We start from the raw sequence: 18470 nt of genomic DNA on the forward strand, positions 1-18470 counted from the left end.
CTCCTCAGGCTCTGAGCTGGGAGTAGAGCTTGTTTGAGATTTTCTCTCTCCCTCTGCCCATCCCTGCTCCCAGCCTCATGTAGTCTCTCCTTCTCTCTCTAAGAAAAATAAGTAAGTAAAATCAAACAGTAAAATTCCCAGAGTTTCCCATGGGGATTCTAAGACTTAACCCCCAAAAGAGACATAGTGGAGCTTCCCAGGTTGTAGCAAGAACAAAAAACGAGCCCAACCCCTACAGTCTGTTTAGTCTCCGAACTGGGTTTGAAACCAACTAATTTTACGGAGTCTTTTCCTTTTCTTGATAAAGCCCAAAAAGCTGATTTGAAAGGTCTGTAGGAGGTCAAGACTATAGTCTAGGTCTCCTGACTTTGGTCCTAAGCCCCGTTCTACAGACTGCCCCTCTTCCACACTGACCAGACATCACTTTTTCCTTTGGGTAAATTTAATGACTCAGATATTAGGAAAAGATACACATTTTTTTAAAACTAGTATATATTTTTTAAGATTTTATTTCTTTATTTTACAGAGAGAGATCACAAGTAGGCAGAGAGGCAGGCAGAGAGAGAGTGGGGAAGCAGACTCCCCGCTGAGCAGAGAGCCTGATGCGGGGCTTGATTCCAGGACCCTGGGATCATGACCTGAGCTGAAGGTAGGAGCCCCAATAAACATTTTTTAAAATATTTATTTCTTTAAAAATATGCAATAATATTTCTTTACATGCGCAAGTTTGTGTACAGGGGGATGGTCAGAGGGAGAAGAAGAGAGAGAAAGAAGCAGGCTCCCTGTTGAGCTTGGAGCCCTCCTTGGAACTCTCAATCACACAACCCTGAGATCATGACCTGAGCTGAAATCAAGAGTCAGAAGCTTAACCAACTGAGTCACCGAGGCACCCCAAGATAAATAATTTTTTTAAGTCTTGGGGCATCTGAGTAGCTCAGTGTGTTAAAGCCTCTGCCTTTGGCTTGGGTCATGATCCTAGAGTCCTGGGATCGAGCCCCGTGTTGGGCTCTCCGCTGGACGGGAAGCCTACTTCCTACCCTCTCTCTCTTCCTGCCTCTCTGTGCCTACTTGTGATCTGTTAAATAAATAAATAAAATCTTTAAAAAAAAATTAAGTCTTTATTATGTGCCACCCAATACAACCACTGACAAAAATTTGTTTATTTCCTTATGTAAATATTCATATGAAGACACATCCAATTGTGCAATTTCCTATCTGGTTGTTTTCTATAATATTACATGTAAGCATTTTCCCAAGTTCTTCAACTTTCTTTAAAAAATGGAAGTTTTAGGGGCACCTGGGTGGCTCAGTGGGTTAAAGCCTTTGCCTTCGGCTCAGGTCACAGTTCCAAGGTCCTGGGATGGAGCCCCGCATCAGGCTCTCTGCTCATTAGGGAGCCTGCTTCCCTTCCTCTCTCTCTGCCTGCCTCTCTGCCTACCTGTGATCTCTGTCAAATAAATAAATAAAATATATTTTTTAAAAGTCTGAGATTATGCAGTGCCTCAAAGATAAATTTACATGTGTACGTGATTCAATCCAAACCTTACTCAGTCTCCCTTAAATATGTGGTAACACACCAATGCCAGACAGGTTCATGTGCACATGCCTTTTTATACTGAAACTACTTTATATCCTCTGGTGGGTTTTCTGTCTAATTAACTGAGGTGTACATTTTTGATGTAATGGTGTATTCTTGAAGAGATGGTAGCACTTAAAAAAAAAACAGTTTCTGGGAAACCTCGGTGGCTCAGTGTGTTAAGCCTCTGCCTTTGGCTCAGGTCATCATCTCAGGGTCCTGGGATCAAGCCCCACATCCGGCTCTCTGCTCAGCAGGGAGCCTGCTTCTCCTTCTCTCTCTGCCTGCCTCTCTGCCTACTTGTGATCTCTCTCTCTCTGTCAAATAAATAAATGAAACCTTGAAAAAAAAAAAAAAAAATTTAAAAAATATGGATGTTTTAATGGCTGAATGGGGTTGCTTCATTGTGATCTACCATCTTTTATGTAAACAATCCCCTAAAATGAGATTTTTGAGTTGTTCCCAATATTTAACAATGATATCCATACTATGGAATACTATTAAGTAATAAAAAAGAATGAAATATTATTACATGAAACAACATACATCATTTTCAAAGACATTATGCTAAGTGAAAGGAGTCAGACACAAAAGGCTACATGCTATATTGTGATTCCAACTATACGAAATTCTAAAAAAACAAAACTATAATAACAGAAAGTAAGTCAGTGGTTATCTGTGGCGAAGGGGAAGGGAAGAGAATCTGTATGAAAGAGGCATGAAAATACTTTTTTTTAGGGTAATAGAACTATATATTGATTGTGACAGTAGTTACACAACTATAGACAATTACAAAAATCCTTCAAACTCTACACTTGAAATGGGTGGATTTTATTGTGTGTAAATTATACCCCAATAAAGCTTGAAGAAATGAAAACAGAAGCAAAGATTACTATGAAATTTCTTGAAAAAAAAAAAAACTTTTCATTTTTACATATTTCCTTTAAATTTTTGGCTATATTCATACTCTATACAGCTATAATTATAGAATCGATGTAAATTTATATTTTAGACATTTTTATACACAATTTTACATATTTCTGTATAGTCTTCATAATTATGATTTAAAATAGTTATACATAATTATCCAAAGCCAAAAATCATTTCCCTACTGTTAACAGGTAAACTAACAAATTTTAAAGCAGAGGATTCCAAAAAAAAAAAAAGGCAGCTAATTCCTCCTCAATATTTGGATGCCACCAAGTGGACAAACTGTGCAATGTGGCCGAGACCAAGTAAACCATTTTATAAATTCTATAAATTTAAAAAAAATCAACTTAATGTTTAGTTTTCTCATTTAAAGATTATTTTTAAAGTCAGATTTTAAAAATTAAAACAGACCATTTACAATTTACTAGACTACAATCCTCATCTATCTCTTTTATTTACTTAACTCTCAAATCTTGATCTGGGGAAATCAGTTTAGGAAAAGAACTTCCTGTCGAGACCTAGTTCTTTACAAACTAAAGCCGTGGGTGTCAATGCTAGACATGGGTCTATCACAAGGCCCAAACCAAAAACTCGTGTATGGATCTCCAAACGCAAATAACCTTTGGTGTCAGCCAACCTAGTGACTTTTAACACGACAATAAAGCCTCCGGGGAGGTACGATGAAATTGATGACAAAAAGTTGGAGACAATTGTATGGAAGGCAGAGAAAGATACCAGGAGACTCATTCCCTTTTGGGCAAAGACTTGCTAATTCTCTTTATGAGTCACCAGGATTTTCGCCCCACAGTCCCTGGCCTCTCCAGTTCAAGCTTTTACAGTTGCATTGAAACCGCAACTGGCTAGAGCCACAAAAAGAAAGATTATTTCAGGGAAGTGTTTGGTCCCTGCCAGGGTCCACAAAAGAATGACTTTTTCAAAAGAATGCCTTTGAATGACACTGAGCCATTGCCTACCACCAAGCAGAAAGATGAACACGCAGCTCTACCTGTGACCCAACACTGCTCCCAATTATTTTTTCCAGCACTCTTTAACCCTCCCCATCTTGCTGCCAATCTCCAAAAAGTGAAAAGGAATAGTTGAAAAAAAGAAAAAGGGAAAACTCTAGGAGCGCCAGTCCCAAGAACTCTTAAAGGAATGCCATGAATCCACAAAGTAAGAAACCAGCCAGAGAAAGAAAAGATAGCTCACTGAGACCTAACTATGGTTTCATTGTGGCAAATTACAGAGGCTTGTTTCTTTCTCTTTTTTTTTTTTTTCAAGATTTATTTTTTTATTTGAGAGAGAGTAGGGTGAGAGGCAGAGGGAGAGACTCTTCAAGCAGACTCCCTGCTGAGAGTGCAACCTGATCTCACAACCCCGAGATCATGACCTGAGCCAAACCAAGAGCTGGGTATTCAACCAACTGAGCCACCCAGGCATCCTGGCTGGCTTGTTTCTATTTGCTGAAATGTTTGTTTGCTTGTTTCCTTCCTTCCTTCCTTTCTTTCTTCCTCTCCTTCTCTTTCTCTCTAAGATTTTATTCATTTATTTAACAGAGAAAGAGAGACAACTAGATCAGGAACACATGCAGGGGGAGTGAGAGAGGGAGAAGCAGACTTCCCGCTGAGCAGGAGCCTGATGTGGGGCTCAATCCCAGGAACCGGATCATGACCTAAGCCAAAGGCGGATGCTTAATGACTGAGCCACCCAGGCGCCCTGCTTGTTTTCATTTTTATTCTATTTCTTACAGAAAATACATTATTTCAATACAAATTCAAAAAGTACAAAAGGGTAAACAATGAAAAGTGTAAACAATGAAAAGTCTTCTTCCAACAGCTTCTCTGGCTGACCAGCCCTATTCCTAGAGGCAACCATTAATCATTTCTTGTGAATCTTTACAGAAATATCTCATGTGTAGATGAACAGTTACATATGTACACTCTCCCCATATAGACATTCAGTCCCATTCCCCTTTCCTTTTTGCATAAATGGTGAACCACTATACACAATGAAGTATAGGGTTTTTAAAAAATTTTTTATTTATTTTTATGAGAGAGAAAGAGAGAGAGCACAAGATGGGGGAGAGTCAGAGGGAAAAGCAGACTTCTTGCTGAGCAGGGAGCCTGATGCTTGATCCAGGATCAAGACCTGAGCCGAAGGCAGACACTTAACCAACTGAGCCACACAAGGCCCCTGATTTGTAGTGCTTTTCACCTAATAATACAATTTGTCAGAGCATTCATAACATATCAATATGTAGAGTTTCCTATTCATTTTAAACCTTTATCATATTCTATCACATGGATATACCATAAGATATTTAAGGAATCCCTTATTAAAATGAAAGCTTACCAGAGGAATGTTGAAAAAGAAAGCCAAAGTTGGTGGCATCACAATTCCAGACTTCAAGCTCTATTACAAAGCTGTCATCATCAAGACAGTATGGTACTGGCACAAAATCAGACACATAGATCAATGGAACAGAATAGAGAGCCCAGAAATAGACCCTCAACTCTATGGTCAACTAATACTCGACAAAACAGGAAAGAATGTCCAATAAAAAAAGACAGTTTCTTCAACAAATGGGGTTGGGAAAATTGGACAGCCACATGCAGAAGAATGAAACTGAACTATTTCCTTACACCACACACAAAAATAGACTCAAAATGGATGAAAGATCTCAATGTGAAACAGGAATCCATCAAAATCCTTGAGGAGAACACAGGCAGCAACCTCTTTGACTTCAGCTGCAGCAACTTCTTCCAAGAAACATCACCAAAGGCAAGGGAAGCAAGGGCAAAAATGAACTACTGGGACTTCATCAAGATCAAAGCTTTTGCACAGCAAAGGAAATAGTCAACAAAACCAAAGACAACTAACAGAATGGCAGAAGATATTCACAATGACATATCAGATAAAGGGCTAGTATCCAAAATCTATAAAGAACTTATCAAACTCAACACCCAAAGAACAAATAATCCAATCAAGAAATGGGCAGAAGACATGAACAGACATTTCTGCAAAGAAGACATCCAGATGGCCAATAGACACATGAAAAAGTACTCCATATCACTTGGCATCAGGAAAAATCAAATCAAAACCACCTCACACCAGTCAGAATGGCTAAAATTAACCAGTCAGGAAACGACAGATGCTGGTGAGGATGTGGAGAAAGGGGAACCCTCCTACACTGTTGGTGGGAACGCATGCTGGTGCAGCCACTCTGGAAAACAGCATGAAGGTTCCTTAAAAGCTGAAAATAGAGCTACCCTACAACCCAGCAATTACACTACTGGGTATTTACCCTAAAGATACAAATATAGTGATCTGAAGGGGGGCACGTGCACCTAAATGTTTATGGAGCAATGTCCACAATAGCCAAACTATGGAAAGAACCTAGATGTCCATCAACAGATAAATGGATAAAGAGATCTCACACACACACACACACACAGGAATACTATGCAGCCATCAAAAGAAATGGAATCTTGCCATTTTCAACAACGTGGATGGAACTAAAGGGTATTATGTTGAGCGAAATAAGTCAATCAGAGAAAGACAATTATCATATGATCTCCCTGATATGAGGAATTTGAGAGGCAGGGTTGGGAGTTTGGGGGGCAGGGGAAAAAAATGCAACAAGATCGGATCAGGAGAGAGACAAACCATAAAAGACTCTTAATCTCACAAAACAAACTGAGGGTTGCTGGGGGAGGGAGAGGGTGGTCAGGTTATGGACATTGGGGAGGGTATGTGCTATTGTGAGGGCTATGAATTGTGTAAGCTTGACGATTCACAGACTTGACCCCTGGGCCAAATAATACATTATATGTTAATAAAAATAATTAACAAAAAAAATTTTTTTAAATGAAAGCTTAGCTTCCTTCCAATCTTGTGTTATTTTCATTATATTCTTCTTACCAGAAATTTTCTGGACTAATTCGATTGCTTCCTCAACTGGGTCTGAGTTCACCATTTTGTCTAGAATACCCAGCTTGAGTGCTTCATCTGCCGAAATATGTCTTCCTAAAACAAAACAATACAAAGAACAATGTGAGGTTAAAGCAAAAGCATGACTCTCTCTAGTAGGAAGGTTATCTGTCCTAGGTACAAACATCTGTTATTAAATGAAATAAATAAGCAACACACTGACTTTTATGGTAGAAAGGTCACTGTATAAGTAACCAGAAAACTTAATTCAAGCTTCTACTACTGTTTGTGTGATGGTCAAGAATTGTACGGAAACCCCACTTCCCTCTAGGCAAATGGGAATAATTATGTTTATCTCGGTAATTCTGAGTATCAAGTGAGAATAATACATTTTCTTTATATTCCATAAATCACTATACAAGTATTTTGTAAACTATACATCTCTAAAGAAGAAATTATTGATTTTTGAGAATAATAATATAACAGCAGCAAAGCAGCCATACCTCTCTTCCACCAATACATACCGACATACATACCAACGCTGATTACAAAAAAAAAAAAAAAAAAAAAAAAGACAGCCCTGAAACAAGAATATAGTTGGGTAAACAGAAAAATTATTAAGTTGGTGCTGTTTATGTTATAATCAAAATTACACGGGGGCGCCTGGGTGGCTCAGTGGGTTAAGCCGCTGCCTTCGGCTCAGGTCATGACCTCAAGGTCCTGGGATCAAGTCCCGCATCGGGCTCTCTGCTCGGCAGGGAGCCTGCTTCCTCCTCTCTCTCTCTCTCTGCCTGCGTCTCTGCCTACTTGTGATCTCTCTCTGTCAAATAAATAAATAAAATCTTAAAAAAAAAAAAAATTACACTGGCTAAACGGGGCGGACGTCTGTCATTTTTTGCCTAGTCAGCAACTTTGTGGAGTTCCTATAAAGTGAGTTTTAGAGTCCTGCCCTTTACTACAGCAGCTAAAAGGGAAGCAGAAGTGATCAGACAATTGTTCCTTCAGATCCGTTCAGAGAGAGTGTGGCCCATGACCCCAAGTTTGGTGAAAGCAGGGCTCGGAAGTGGGGTGTTAGCCTGCAGTAAGGACACAAAGCAGCAGCTAGCGACATCTAGTGTCTGATGGCAGTGGTAGCAGGAGCATCTACCGTCAGGCGGTGTCCTGAGTTCTTCACCAGGTATAAATATGTAATTTAATCTGAATATTCTGAAGTAGCAGGTTAAGGGATACGAGGACCCCTTATCACAGAGTCAGAAGAAAGGAGACAGTAACACCTTACTTGCTTTCTTGCCAGTACCATCTTGCCTTGTGGAAAGTGATCATCAAATCAGTCTTGAGGGCAACAATGCCACAGTTCATACAGCATTAGTGGATATCATCTTTGAGACAAACCCTCCATTCTGGGTTCTTAGTAGTGCTTCAGAGAGTTACAAATGGGTTTTCTTGATCAGATAGACAGTTCAGTGATTTCTGGCAGGGGCCACTCTGCAACATTATTTAGGCGATATTCTAGAAGTGCCTTTGAAAACAGGCTCCCTGATTTCCTCCTGGGGTGAGGAGTGGATGAGTGGCTGCAGGTGTCAAGTCTCCTGTGTGTAAGGTCACTGGGGCAGGGGGTGGGGAGAGATGCCTGAGTAGCTCAGATGGTTGGGCGGCTGCCTCTGGCTTGGGTCATAATTTCCAGGTCCAGGGATCAAGCCCTGTGTCAGGTTCCCAGCTCAGCAAGGGCTCTGCTTCTCCTTCTCCCTCTGCCTCTCCCACTGCTTGTGCTTTCTCTGTCTCTCTCTCAAATGAATAAATTAAAGAATCTTTTAAAAGAAATAAAGTGTTAACTCCATTGTTGGTGTTACGATTCCAGATATCAGCTTAGGCTATATTTAGTAAGCCTTTTTTAATGTTTCCCTGACTCATTCTTAACTTTACAAGGGAGTCTAAAGTGGAGACCCTAAAAAAACAAAACAAAACAAAACAAAAAAATAACACTTGGGTAAGGCGTGAGTGAATCAGCCTGCCCAGGTTAAGGGCACCAATGGCAGACAAAATGAAAAATGGAAACCTAGTACAAAAAGGTTCTTTGGGGCAAGTGTGTAGGTACTGTGAGCTAGCCAGGAGGTGCAAATTTCTTCAGCTGTAATGATTGCTTTCAGCCTGGATTTCACACAAGTGGAGGTGTAGCACGACTGTTCTTACAAAGTCAGTGAGATTCTGGGTTCTTTGATTCTGTTTCGAGGGCCTAAAGACCCAGCTCTGCATGTATAACCCGAATATTCAGGCTCAAACTTAAACTTGCTTTTTCTCTTGCTGCCCTCAATGTAGACAACAACCAAGGTCCAAAGGACTTTAATGAGACCCTTGCCAAGAGCTACTATAAGGAGAACCAGGGTAACTGAAGCTGAGACTTCTATTCTCCAAAGTGGGGAATCTTGATTGTTTCCAGTGTTCTTCATGGCTTCTTTTCCAATCGTTAGAAAATCTTTTTCTACATGGAATCCTTTCCAATGTCATTCTTAAGGTCCCCCTAAAATTGTACAATTTTAAAAGAGGTATATGATTCTGATGTTAGTTTTCTTCTAATTCACTGTGACCTTTTCTATGCAAATCAAAATCCATCATATCCTTACTGTTCGTACTTCTTCTCTTCATCAAGTTAAAAATAGTGGTATTTCTATAAGCAGCAGTGCTTTAGAAAAGGCAATCCTTGTTCACTTCATTTTTGTCAAAGAAGCCAGATTTTTTCCTGATTTCTCCCAAGATATGCTTGCTTTTGAAACTTAATGATGGTAACAGAGACACAAGATTCCTCAGTATTCCCCCAATGCTTCAATTTTCGTAAACCTTAGACTTTACAGACTCATTTCACACTATTACAATTTCCCCCATATTTTATTTGCTTTACTTCCTTTCTATTTGATCTTTCGCAGAATGAACGGCTTACGCTACTTTGAATTCTATAGTATATTGGATTGTAAGCACCCTCTTTTGAATTTTACATTAGATAGTTAACATACTGTACATTCTTAAGAATATACTTATCATACTGTTGTAACTTAAGACAATTTCTAATTTAATTTATTGAAAATCAAGAAATTTAATACTTTTAGTTTTTCTAGCTACCCTTTCATACTCTGTACAGATTTATAACCCCTCCCCAGCATTTAAAAGAAAAAAGGCAGCATTTTTTAGGCACATAGACTCATACTATTTTCTAATTTGGATCATGTACACAGTTTTGTATGGTGGCTTCTGTGTCAGAAAAAAAATAATGGATTTCAATTAGCAGTTCCCAAACTTTTTAAGCTTAGGACCATTTTGCACTCCTAAAGATAATGGAGGACTCCAAAAAGCCTTTGCTTATGTAGATCGTTTCTATCAATATTTACTGTATTAGAAATTAAAACTGAAAACTTTCAAAATGTTTCTTCATTAAATCACTTTAAAACAATAAGGATAGGGCACCTGGGTGGCACAGTTGGTTAAGCATCTGCCTTCAGCTCAGGTCATGATCCCAGGGTCCTGGGGTCATGCCCCGAATCAGGCTCTCTGCTCACCAGGGAATCTGCTTCACACCTCTCCCTCTCCCCCTGCTTGTGCTCTCTCTCTCTCTCTGTCAAGTAAATAAAATCTTAAAAAAATAATAACAAGGATAAATGTTAATGTTAACATTAATGTGAATACATTTTAATGCAAAATAACTATTTTTTCAAAATTTTAAAAGTCCAGTGAGAAGAGTGTCATTGTTTTATATTTTTGCAAATTTCTTTCGTGTCTGGCTTAATAGAAGACAGCTGGGTTCTCATAGATGTTCTGCATTCCATCTGCTCTGACATCACATGGCTTACAACCACCTCTGGAAAGTTCTACTATACGTGTGTGACGGAATAAGAGTAGAAAAGGCAAGTCACATCCAAATGTTATGAAAGTAGCTCTGACTTCATGAACCGCCCCCAATGGTCTTGGGCATTCCCCGGAGTACCCGGACCCCACTTTCAGAATTTTCTGATATAGATTATCATTTTAAAGATTGTATAGAATCTTAGAATAGGCTTGTTGTTTTAAAAACTGTACAGAATCTTAGACTAGGATTCTACATCCTAGGATTCTATACAGTCTTTAAAATGGGGGCACCTGGGTGGCTCAGTGGGTTAAACCTCTGCCTTCAGCTCAGGTCATGATCTCAGGGTCCTGGGATCGAGCCCCACATTGGGCTCTCTGCTCAGCAGAGAGCCCAATTCCCTCTCTCTCTGCCTGACTCTCTGCCTACTTGTGATGTCTCTCTCTCTCAAATAAATAAATAAAATCATTAAAAAATAAAATAAAATAAAATGATAATAATGTAAGGATAATAAAACATGACAAGCATGCAGGATGCAGGCCTGGGTGGCTCAGTCGGTTAAATGGCTGCCTTCGGCTCAGGTCATGATCCCAGAGTCCTGGGATCGAGTCCCATATCGGGCTTCTTTCTCAGCAGGCAGCCTGCTTCTCTCTCTGCCTCTGCCTGCTTCTCTGCCTACTTGTGAGCTCTCTCTGACAAATAAATAAATCTTTAAAAAAATATGACAAGCGTATCCAACAGTCATGTACTAGAACTGCGTATGATCTGATTTGATACACACCAGCTCTGCCTCGGAACCTTGGTACTAGGATAGTATACCAATGTTCCCTATAGTTAATGTTTATTTGTGACTGGAGTAATTGTAGTTATTTTGAAAGTAATCTTTTGTTTTGTTTTTATCTTTTGGGAGCTCGCAGGATTCCATTTCCTGGAAGTTTAAAATCTTTACCAAAGATACATCAGGCAATTGAAATCTCATCATTTTTTCCAAGAAAATGGTGAGCTTGCTGAAATGTGACTTCTGGCTCCATTTCATATCTGAAGAGTTTCTTCTGTTTTTTCCTTTGGTTACCGCTTCTCACCTTTTTGCTTCATGCTTTGGGAACTCTTGTTATTCAAAGCAGAGGCATTGAATACATACCTTCTCTATTTTTATGTTAGATTCTGAATTTCAAAAACGGATCTCTATTTATCCTGCACTTGCTGATTGAGTTGTCTGTCGGATCAAGTCCTCTTTTCATTGCTTTGAAAAGAAGTTATTTGGCCTAGTGTTTTGATTTTAGACAGGTGGTTCTTATTGAACAAATGCAGTATTTTCTAAGTTAGATTATTTTCTAAGATTTTCATTTTCTTTCATCTGTTTCACATTAATGTTTCAGTCTTCTAACACCACGGAATATTTTCAGAGGCTTGGGGCTCAGTGTTAAGTTTTTTTGTTTGTCTGTCGGTTTGGGTCCCTGAATTATATTTGCTGATATATATTATTGCTTCTTGGGAGCTCTGGCTACTAAAATTTACCCTCTATATCTTGTTCAAATATGGAGAAAACTCACCTGAACTTAACCCACCTGAAAAGCAGGTAGGATAAGGATGCCACTCACAACATCCCCCTTACTATTCTAGGTACTAAGAAGTATCTCCTCAAAGTCTACAGCCTGAGAGTACCCCTGTCCTGGGAATGACCGTAAAGAAATTCAGGGCTGGAGCAAAGCTCTACAAGAACAGAGCAGAGACTTTGTATACTGTTCAGTGAACAATGAGGACAAACCCTAAAAAGAGAAAGCAGAAGAGCAGGGCACCGTATCCTTGTCATTTGATGGGACAGAGAACACCAGGCAACGAATCAGAGTGGGCTCAAGACTCTCTTTTGTGGTTACTGGGAAAGATTCAGCTGTTTTCAGGTAGCATTTTAAAGGAAGTGTGGAAAAGCAATGGTGGTTGTCCTAATTGCTTCACTTTCCAGAATTAGCTATCTAACGGGCTCCAGAAGATCCAAAAAGGTTAGCTATTTACTCATTAATTTAATCTAAATCTGTTTACTTATTAACTCCCTATGGGCACAGTGCCTACCAAGTTGGTGTTTTGTTTTTTTTTTCAACATTAACAGCAGCAGGGGATCTTTGACTTTCAATAACAATTTCTTTTTTTTTAGCATATTCTGTTAGAAAAAAAACTCCAAACCAAAGACTAACAGTCTTAATGGCTTCATTATCAAGAGGTACTGTATTAGCCTCCTCTACAAATTCCCACAAATGTACCAGCTTAAAACAACACACATTTCTTGGCTTAGCTTAGTTCGGAAGTCTGAAATAGGTCAGCAAAACTGTGTGGGGGCTCTAAGAGAGACTCCGTTGCACGGTCTTTCCCCACCCCCAGAGGCTGCCTACATCGCTTGGCTTGACCACTTCCTCTATCTTCAGAGCCAGCTGGCAATATCTTCTCTCCTCTCTGACCTCCTGCCTCCCTCTTCTAAGGATGCTTTTAAGGAATTGGGCCCACCTGAAAAATCCAGAATAATCTCTCTTCTCAAGATTCTTAAGTTATTCACATCTACAAAGTCCCTTTTGAATGTGAGGTAACATATTCAATGGTTCTGGGGATGAGGACAAGGACACTGTGGTGGTGGTGGTGGTGGCATTATTTGGCCTGTCACAGTTGCTGTTCATTAAATGTTTTCTATGTGGCAGGTACTCTACCAGAAGCAAGTCCTGTAACTTCACTATTCTTTAAAGCAACAGTGTGGTATTGTTACTGATAAGAAAATGGAGGCCAAGAGGAGATCAGAAGACCTCTCCCCTAAACCCCAGCCACTTTGTCCAACTGCCTACTTGACATCTCCACTTGGATGTCCCATAGTCCTCTCAGACTTAACATGTCCCAAGTAAGCTCTTGTGATTTCTCCCTACAACCTACTCCGCCAGCAACAATCCCCATCTCAATAATGGCACCATCCTTTCAGCTGCTCAGGCCACCAGAATCACTCCATCTCCTCTTTCTTGTACCTCTCGCTTCTGATGGGTCATGAAATCCTGCTAGCTCTCCCCTCATCACATGGGCAGAATTTGACTATGTCTCACCATATGCATGGCTACCTACCCACTCAGGTCTCAGCTCTCCTCATCTCACCCTTGGATGATTAGAGCAGGTTGCTAATCAGCCTTCCTACATCTGCTCCGATGCCTTTCTGCCTCATTTAGAAGAATAGCCAACGTTCCATTCTATCATCTTCAAAGCCCTATATGATGTCACTTGATCTCCTACATCTCTTCCCCTTACTCACTTCACTCCAGCTGTATCAACCTTCTTGCTGTTCTTTGATACTTCAAAGCATACTACAGCCCCCCGGGCTTTGCATTTGCTATTTTCTCCATGTGGAATACTTTCCTCTAGATATTGGCATAATAAGCTCCCTCACCTCTTTAAGGTCTTCACCCAGATATCATTTCATAGGAAAGCCTTTTTAACCCCTCCATCCCTAACATTTTAAAGATTTTTTTTTAAAGATTTTATTTATTTATTTGAGAGAGAGACAGTGAGAGAGAGCATGAGTGAGGAGAAGGTCAGAGAGAGAAGCAGACTCCCCATGGAGCTGGGAGCCCGATGTGGGACTCAATCCCGGGACTCCAGGATCATGACCTGAGCCGAAGGCAGTCGTCCAACCAACTGAGCCACCCAGGTGCCCCAATCCCTAACATTTTATATTAAAATAATACCCCTCTATTCCTAACATTTTATATTCCCACTTTCTGTTTTATGTTTCTCTTTGGCACTTATCTCCATCTAACCTACTATTTACGTGACTTACGTCATAGGTAGGCATATGTGTGAGTATACACTTGTGGTAGCTAGCCTCCAAAGTGACTCCCAGTGAGTTTCACCTCTTGGTGTTCAAGTCCCCTCCCATGTTGAATAGGGAAGACCTCTATAAGCAAGATCATATGTACATTATGTATACATATATATTATATATATATCTCATATATAGATGCATACATGTATATTATATATCTGTTATGTATATACATAATCAATCAGAAAAGATGGTGCATGACTCCAAAGCTAAGTCTTAAGACATCACAGCTTTTGCCTTGTTCTGTCTTGGATCACTGACTCCAGAGGAAGCCACCGCCCATGTTGTGAAGACACTCAGGCAGCTGTAGGGAGAGGTCCACATAGAGAAGAAATGAAGCCTCCTGCCAACAGTCAGCATCCACTAGCCATCCATGTAAGGGAACCCACTCAGAAGTAGATCCTTTAGCCTCACTCAAGTTTTCAGATGACTACAGCTCCAGTCAATGTCTTGACTACAACTTCATGAGAAACCCTGAGCTAGAATCGAGCTAAGCTGGTCCCAAATTCCTGACCCAAAAAAATATCGTCAACCAAACATGACTCTTTCTTCCAACCTTACCTCAGTTGGAAATCTCTTTAAAAGTCTCAGCAGCATTTGGTAAATCTAGGGTGTTTAAATGTTTTATAGTGTTGTACTGTTCACATTCCCTAGTGAAAGAGAACAATCTTTATTTGTAGCTAAAATCTTAATACCTGTGAAAGGAAAAAATCAGTCTTTTCCACACTGACACACGAAATTTTCTGTGACAATTCTGGTTTTAATTTTTATTTATATTACAATTTCCAAATTGAATCTGAATATAACGTACCTTATATGAATACCAGTGTCTGTGTGTGGACACTTAAACTATATAATTGGTGCTTTGTACACACTTTGATCTAGAAGGCACTTACATGTGGTCTTCATGGTAATGTCTGAGAAGCTTTCAGGGAAGATACTCTTTCCATTTTACAGATGAGAAAATCGATTGTCAAAGAAGTTGAAGTATCCTCTTAAGATTACATGAGTAAGGAATGGCCAATCTAGAATTTCTCTACATTCTCATTCAGTTCCTCACATTGCTCTGGACGGTTGTTGGCAGGGTTTGTACTGACCTGAGGTAATTAGGTCAAGTGCAGCAGGAACTCCAATGAGTCTGGGGAGAAGCTGGGTTCCTCTTGCACCAGGAAGGATTCCTAATGTGACTTCTGGGAAGCCAATTCGAGCCTATCAAAGTTTGAAGACATGAAGATCATAAGAATGAGATGACCTGTAAAATCAAGGCAACCATTCCCTTGGATTTCCCACACTCTTGAAAACACTGTTTCATAATATTCAGCAAATATTCTACAGGGAAAATGAGTCCATACTCTACTTAATTAACAACATAAACAAAGCTGTGCTTCATGCTGAAACACATCTCTAACTTCTTACACATTTTTTCTCTGACTCCATTATGAGCTGTTTGGGCCAACAAAGATGATATTCTCCAGAAACAGCTTTATGGAGCCCTAAAAGAGTGAGGCATCCAAGAAATTAAAAAAGACAACCCACAGAATAGGAGAGAATATTTTCTAATCATATATGTAGAATACATAAAGAACTTTTCAACTCAATAATAAAAAGACAATCCAGTAAAAAAGGGGCAAAGGCTCTGTACAGACATTTCTCCAAAGAAGAGATACAAATGGGCCAATAAGCACATGAAGAGATATTCAATATCATTAGCCATTGGGAAAATGCAAATCAAAGCCACAAATTCATATCCAATAGGATGACTATAATAAAAAGACAGACAATAACAAGTGTTAGAGAGGAGGCAGAGAATACAAAACCTTTATATATTGTTAGTGGAAATATAAAAGGGTACACTTTGAAAAACAATTTGGCAGTTCCTCAAATGTTGAACATAGAGTCTCCATATGACCCAGCAATTCCACTCCTGGGTATGTACACAAAAGAAATGAAAACATGCCCATCAAAAAAAAAAAAGTACACAAATTTTCATAGCACCACTATTCAAAAATATCAAGAAAATGGAAACAACCAAATGTCCATCAATAGATGAATGGAAAAAGAAAATGTGGTATATCCATACAAGGGAATATTATTAGGGTGTAGAAAGGAATAAAGTACTGATACAGGCTACAGCATAGGTGAACCTTGAAAACATTATCCTAAGTGATAGAAGCCAGTCATAAAAGACAACAAGCTGTATGATTCCATTTATATGAAGTGTCTAGAATGGACAAACCCATACAGACAGAAAGATTAGTGGTTGTCAAGGACTGGGGGAGAGGGTAGATGGTAGGTTACTCCTAAAGAGTATGAATTTACTTTTTGGGATAATAAAATGTTCTAAAATCAACTGTGGTAATGGTTATACAACTCTGTTAATATGCTAATACACCATTCAATTGTACACTTTAAATGAGTGCATTACATGGTATTTGAATTATATCTCAATAAAGCTATTGCAGAAGAATAATCAGGCAACAACCTCAGTCCAGATAAGAGAGTGAGCTTGAGTCCTTTATCATATGCCTCTCCTGGCTATTTAAAAGTGGGTAAAGCTTGGGGCATCTGGGTGCCTCTGTTGGGTAAGTGTCTGGCTCTTGATTTCAGTTCAGGTCATGGTCTCTGGGTTGTAAGATCAAGCCCTGCATTGGGCTCATGTTGGGCATGGAGCCTGCTTGAGATTCCCTCTTTCCCTTTCCGTCTGTCTGCACTGCCTGCCCTCCACCATCTCCCCCCACCCCACTGCCGACTTCCGCACCCCCCACCCTGCACACATGTTCTCCCTCTGTTTAAAAAAAATTTTTAAAAGGCTAGAGCTCTGTTAGTCATCTTCTAGGTTCAGGATGGGAAGAGGAAAACACTTTAATGCAGACTGTCATTTACCCACAATGTAATGACCACAGCTTCAAAATAAGTATCTGAGCCTCTCTCACACAAGGCTTTCCTAACAGTCAGTCATGATTTTTTCCACCACTATTCATCCCCATCGCCGGCTGACTTATTGCTCATAAGTCAGTGTTAGATCTGCACTCCGTGTGCAGAAGGCACATTAAGAGGGACACAGAAAAAGGAGCACTTAGGATATATGTCTTTATTCATAAGCCTTTATAAAAATTAAAATGCCCTAAGTGGGGCACCTGAGTGGCTAAGTGGGTTAAAGTCTCTGCCTTCGGCTCAGGTCATGATCCTGGGGTTCTGGGATTGAGCCCTGCATCGGGCTCTTTAGAGCCTGCTTCCTCCTCTCTCTCTGCTGCCTCTCTGCCTACTTGTCATCTTTGTCTGTCAAATAAATAAATAAAATCTTTTAAAAAAAATTAAAATGCCCTAAGGAAACAAATAAATTATGGTATAGCTATAAGACAAAATTATGTAGCCATTTAAAATGATAGTTTTAAGGACTATTTACAATAAGAGTAACAGCAAATTTCTCATCAGAAACCATAGAAGCCAAGAGGCAATGGGATGACGTATTCAAAGCATTTCAGTGTTTTTACTTTCAGGTAAAAACCTACTTTCAGGTAAAAACCTGTCAAACAACAACTCTATACCTGGCAAAACTAGCTTTTGAAAATGAAAGTAATTTAGGGTGCCTGAGTGGCTCCAATGGTTAAGGGTCCAGTTAAGTGTCTGACTCTGTTTCGGCTCCGGTCATGGGTCATGAGATGGAGCCTAAGCAGGGCTCTGAGCTCAGAGGGAGTCTGCCTGAAGATTGTCTTCCTCTCCCTCCACCCTCAAATTGTGCACACAAATGAGCATATGCACTCTCTTTCTCTCTAGAATAAATATATATTTTTTAGAAGATAGCAAAGAAAAAAAAAAGGTATAAGAAAAAAATACTAGGTAGGAAAAAGACCAGAAGAAAACAAAATAGGATGCTAATAGTAGTTATTTCTGTACTGTGGGTTTATGGGTGATTTTAGTTTACATCTTTACAGTTTCCTGTATTTTCTAGTCTATTAACAATGATCGGTATTATCATTATCATTATAAAATTATGTTACTTATAGCGGCACCTGGGTGGCTCAGTCATTAAGTGTCTGCCTTCACCTCAGGTCATGATCCCAGGGTCCTGGGGTTGAGTCCCACATCGGGCTCCCTGCTCAGCAGGAAGCCTGGTTCTCCCTCTTCCACTCCCCCTGCTTGTCTCCTCTCTTGCTGTGTCTCTCTCTGTCAAATAAATAAATTAAATCTTTAAATCTTTAAATAAATAAAATCTTTTGAAAAAAAAGAGAGAAAGAAAACTATGTTATCATAGACTGGTATCACAGACTTCATCTACATATCTAATAGCCCAAATTGTATCTATCTACAGAAACAAATGGATTTACAGTTTTGTGCTATTTTCAAATCAG

At 39.6% G+C, this 18470-nt stretch overlaps 1 protein-coding gene across 8 annotated transcripts in view; it reads right to left on the reverse strand.

Annotated features, from left to right (window-relative positions):
- EHHADH (enoyl-CoA hydratase and 3-hydroxyacyl CoA dehydrogenase) overlaps positions 1-18470 on the reverse strand; it is a 44998-nt gene that overhangs the window by 16870 nt on the left and 9658 nt on the right. For all 8 annotated transcript variants that reach the window (XM_045088709.1, XM_004745171.3, XM_045088711.1 and 5 more), the window contains 2 exons: positions 15216-15327; positions 6428-6532 (listed from right to left, as the gene is read on the reverse strand). In XM_045088709.1, coding sequence (XP_044944644.1) covers positions 6428-6532; positions 15216-15327 — 217 coding nt within the window. The remainder of the gene's footprint in view (positions 1-6427; positions 6533-15215; positions 15328-18470) is intronic.

The sequence above is a fragment of the Mustela putorius genome, unplaced genomic scaffold, assembly GCF_011764305.1.
Source record: "Mustela putorius furo isolate JIRA1106 unplaced genomic scaffold, ASM1176430v1.1 tig00003834_pilon_pilon_pilon, whole genome shotgun sequence".
Lineage (NCBI taxonomy): Eukaryota > Metazoa > Chordata > Mammalia > Carnivora > Mustelidae > Mustela > Mustela putorius.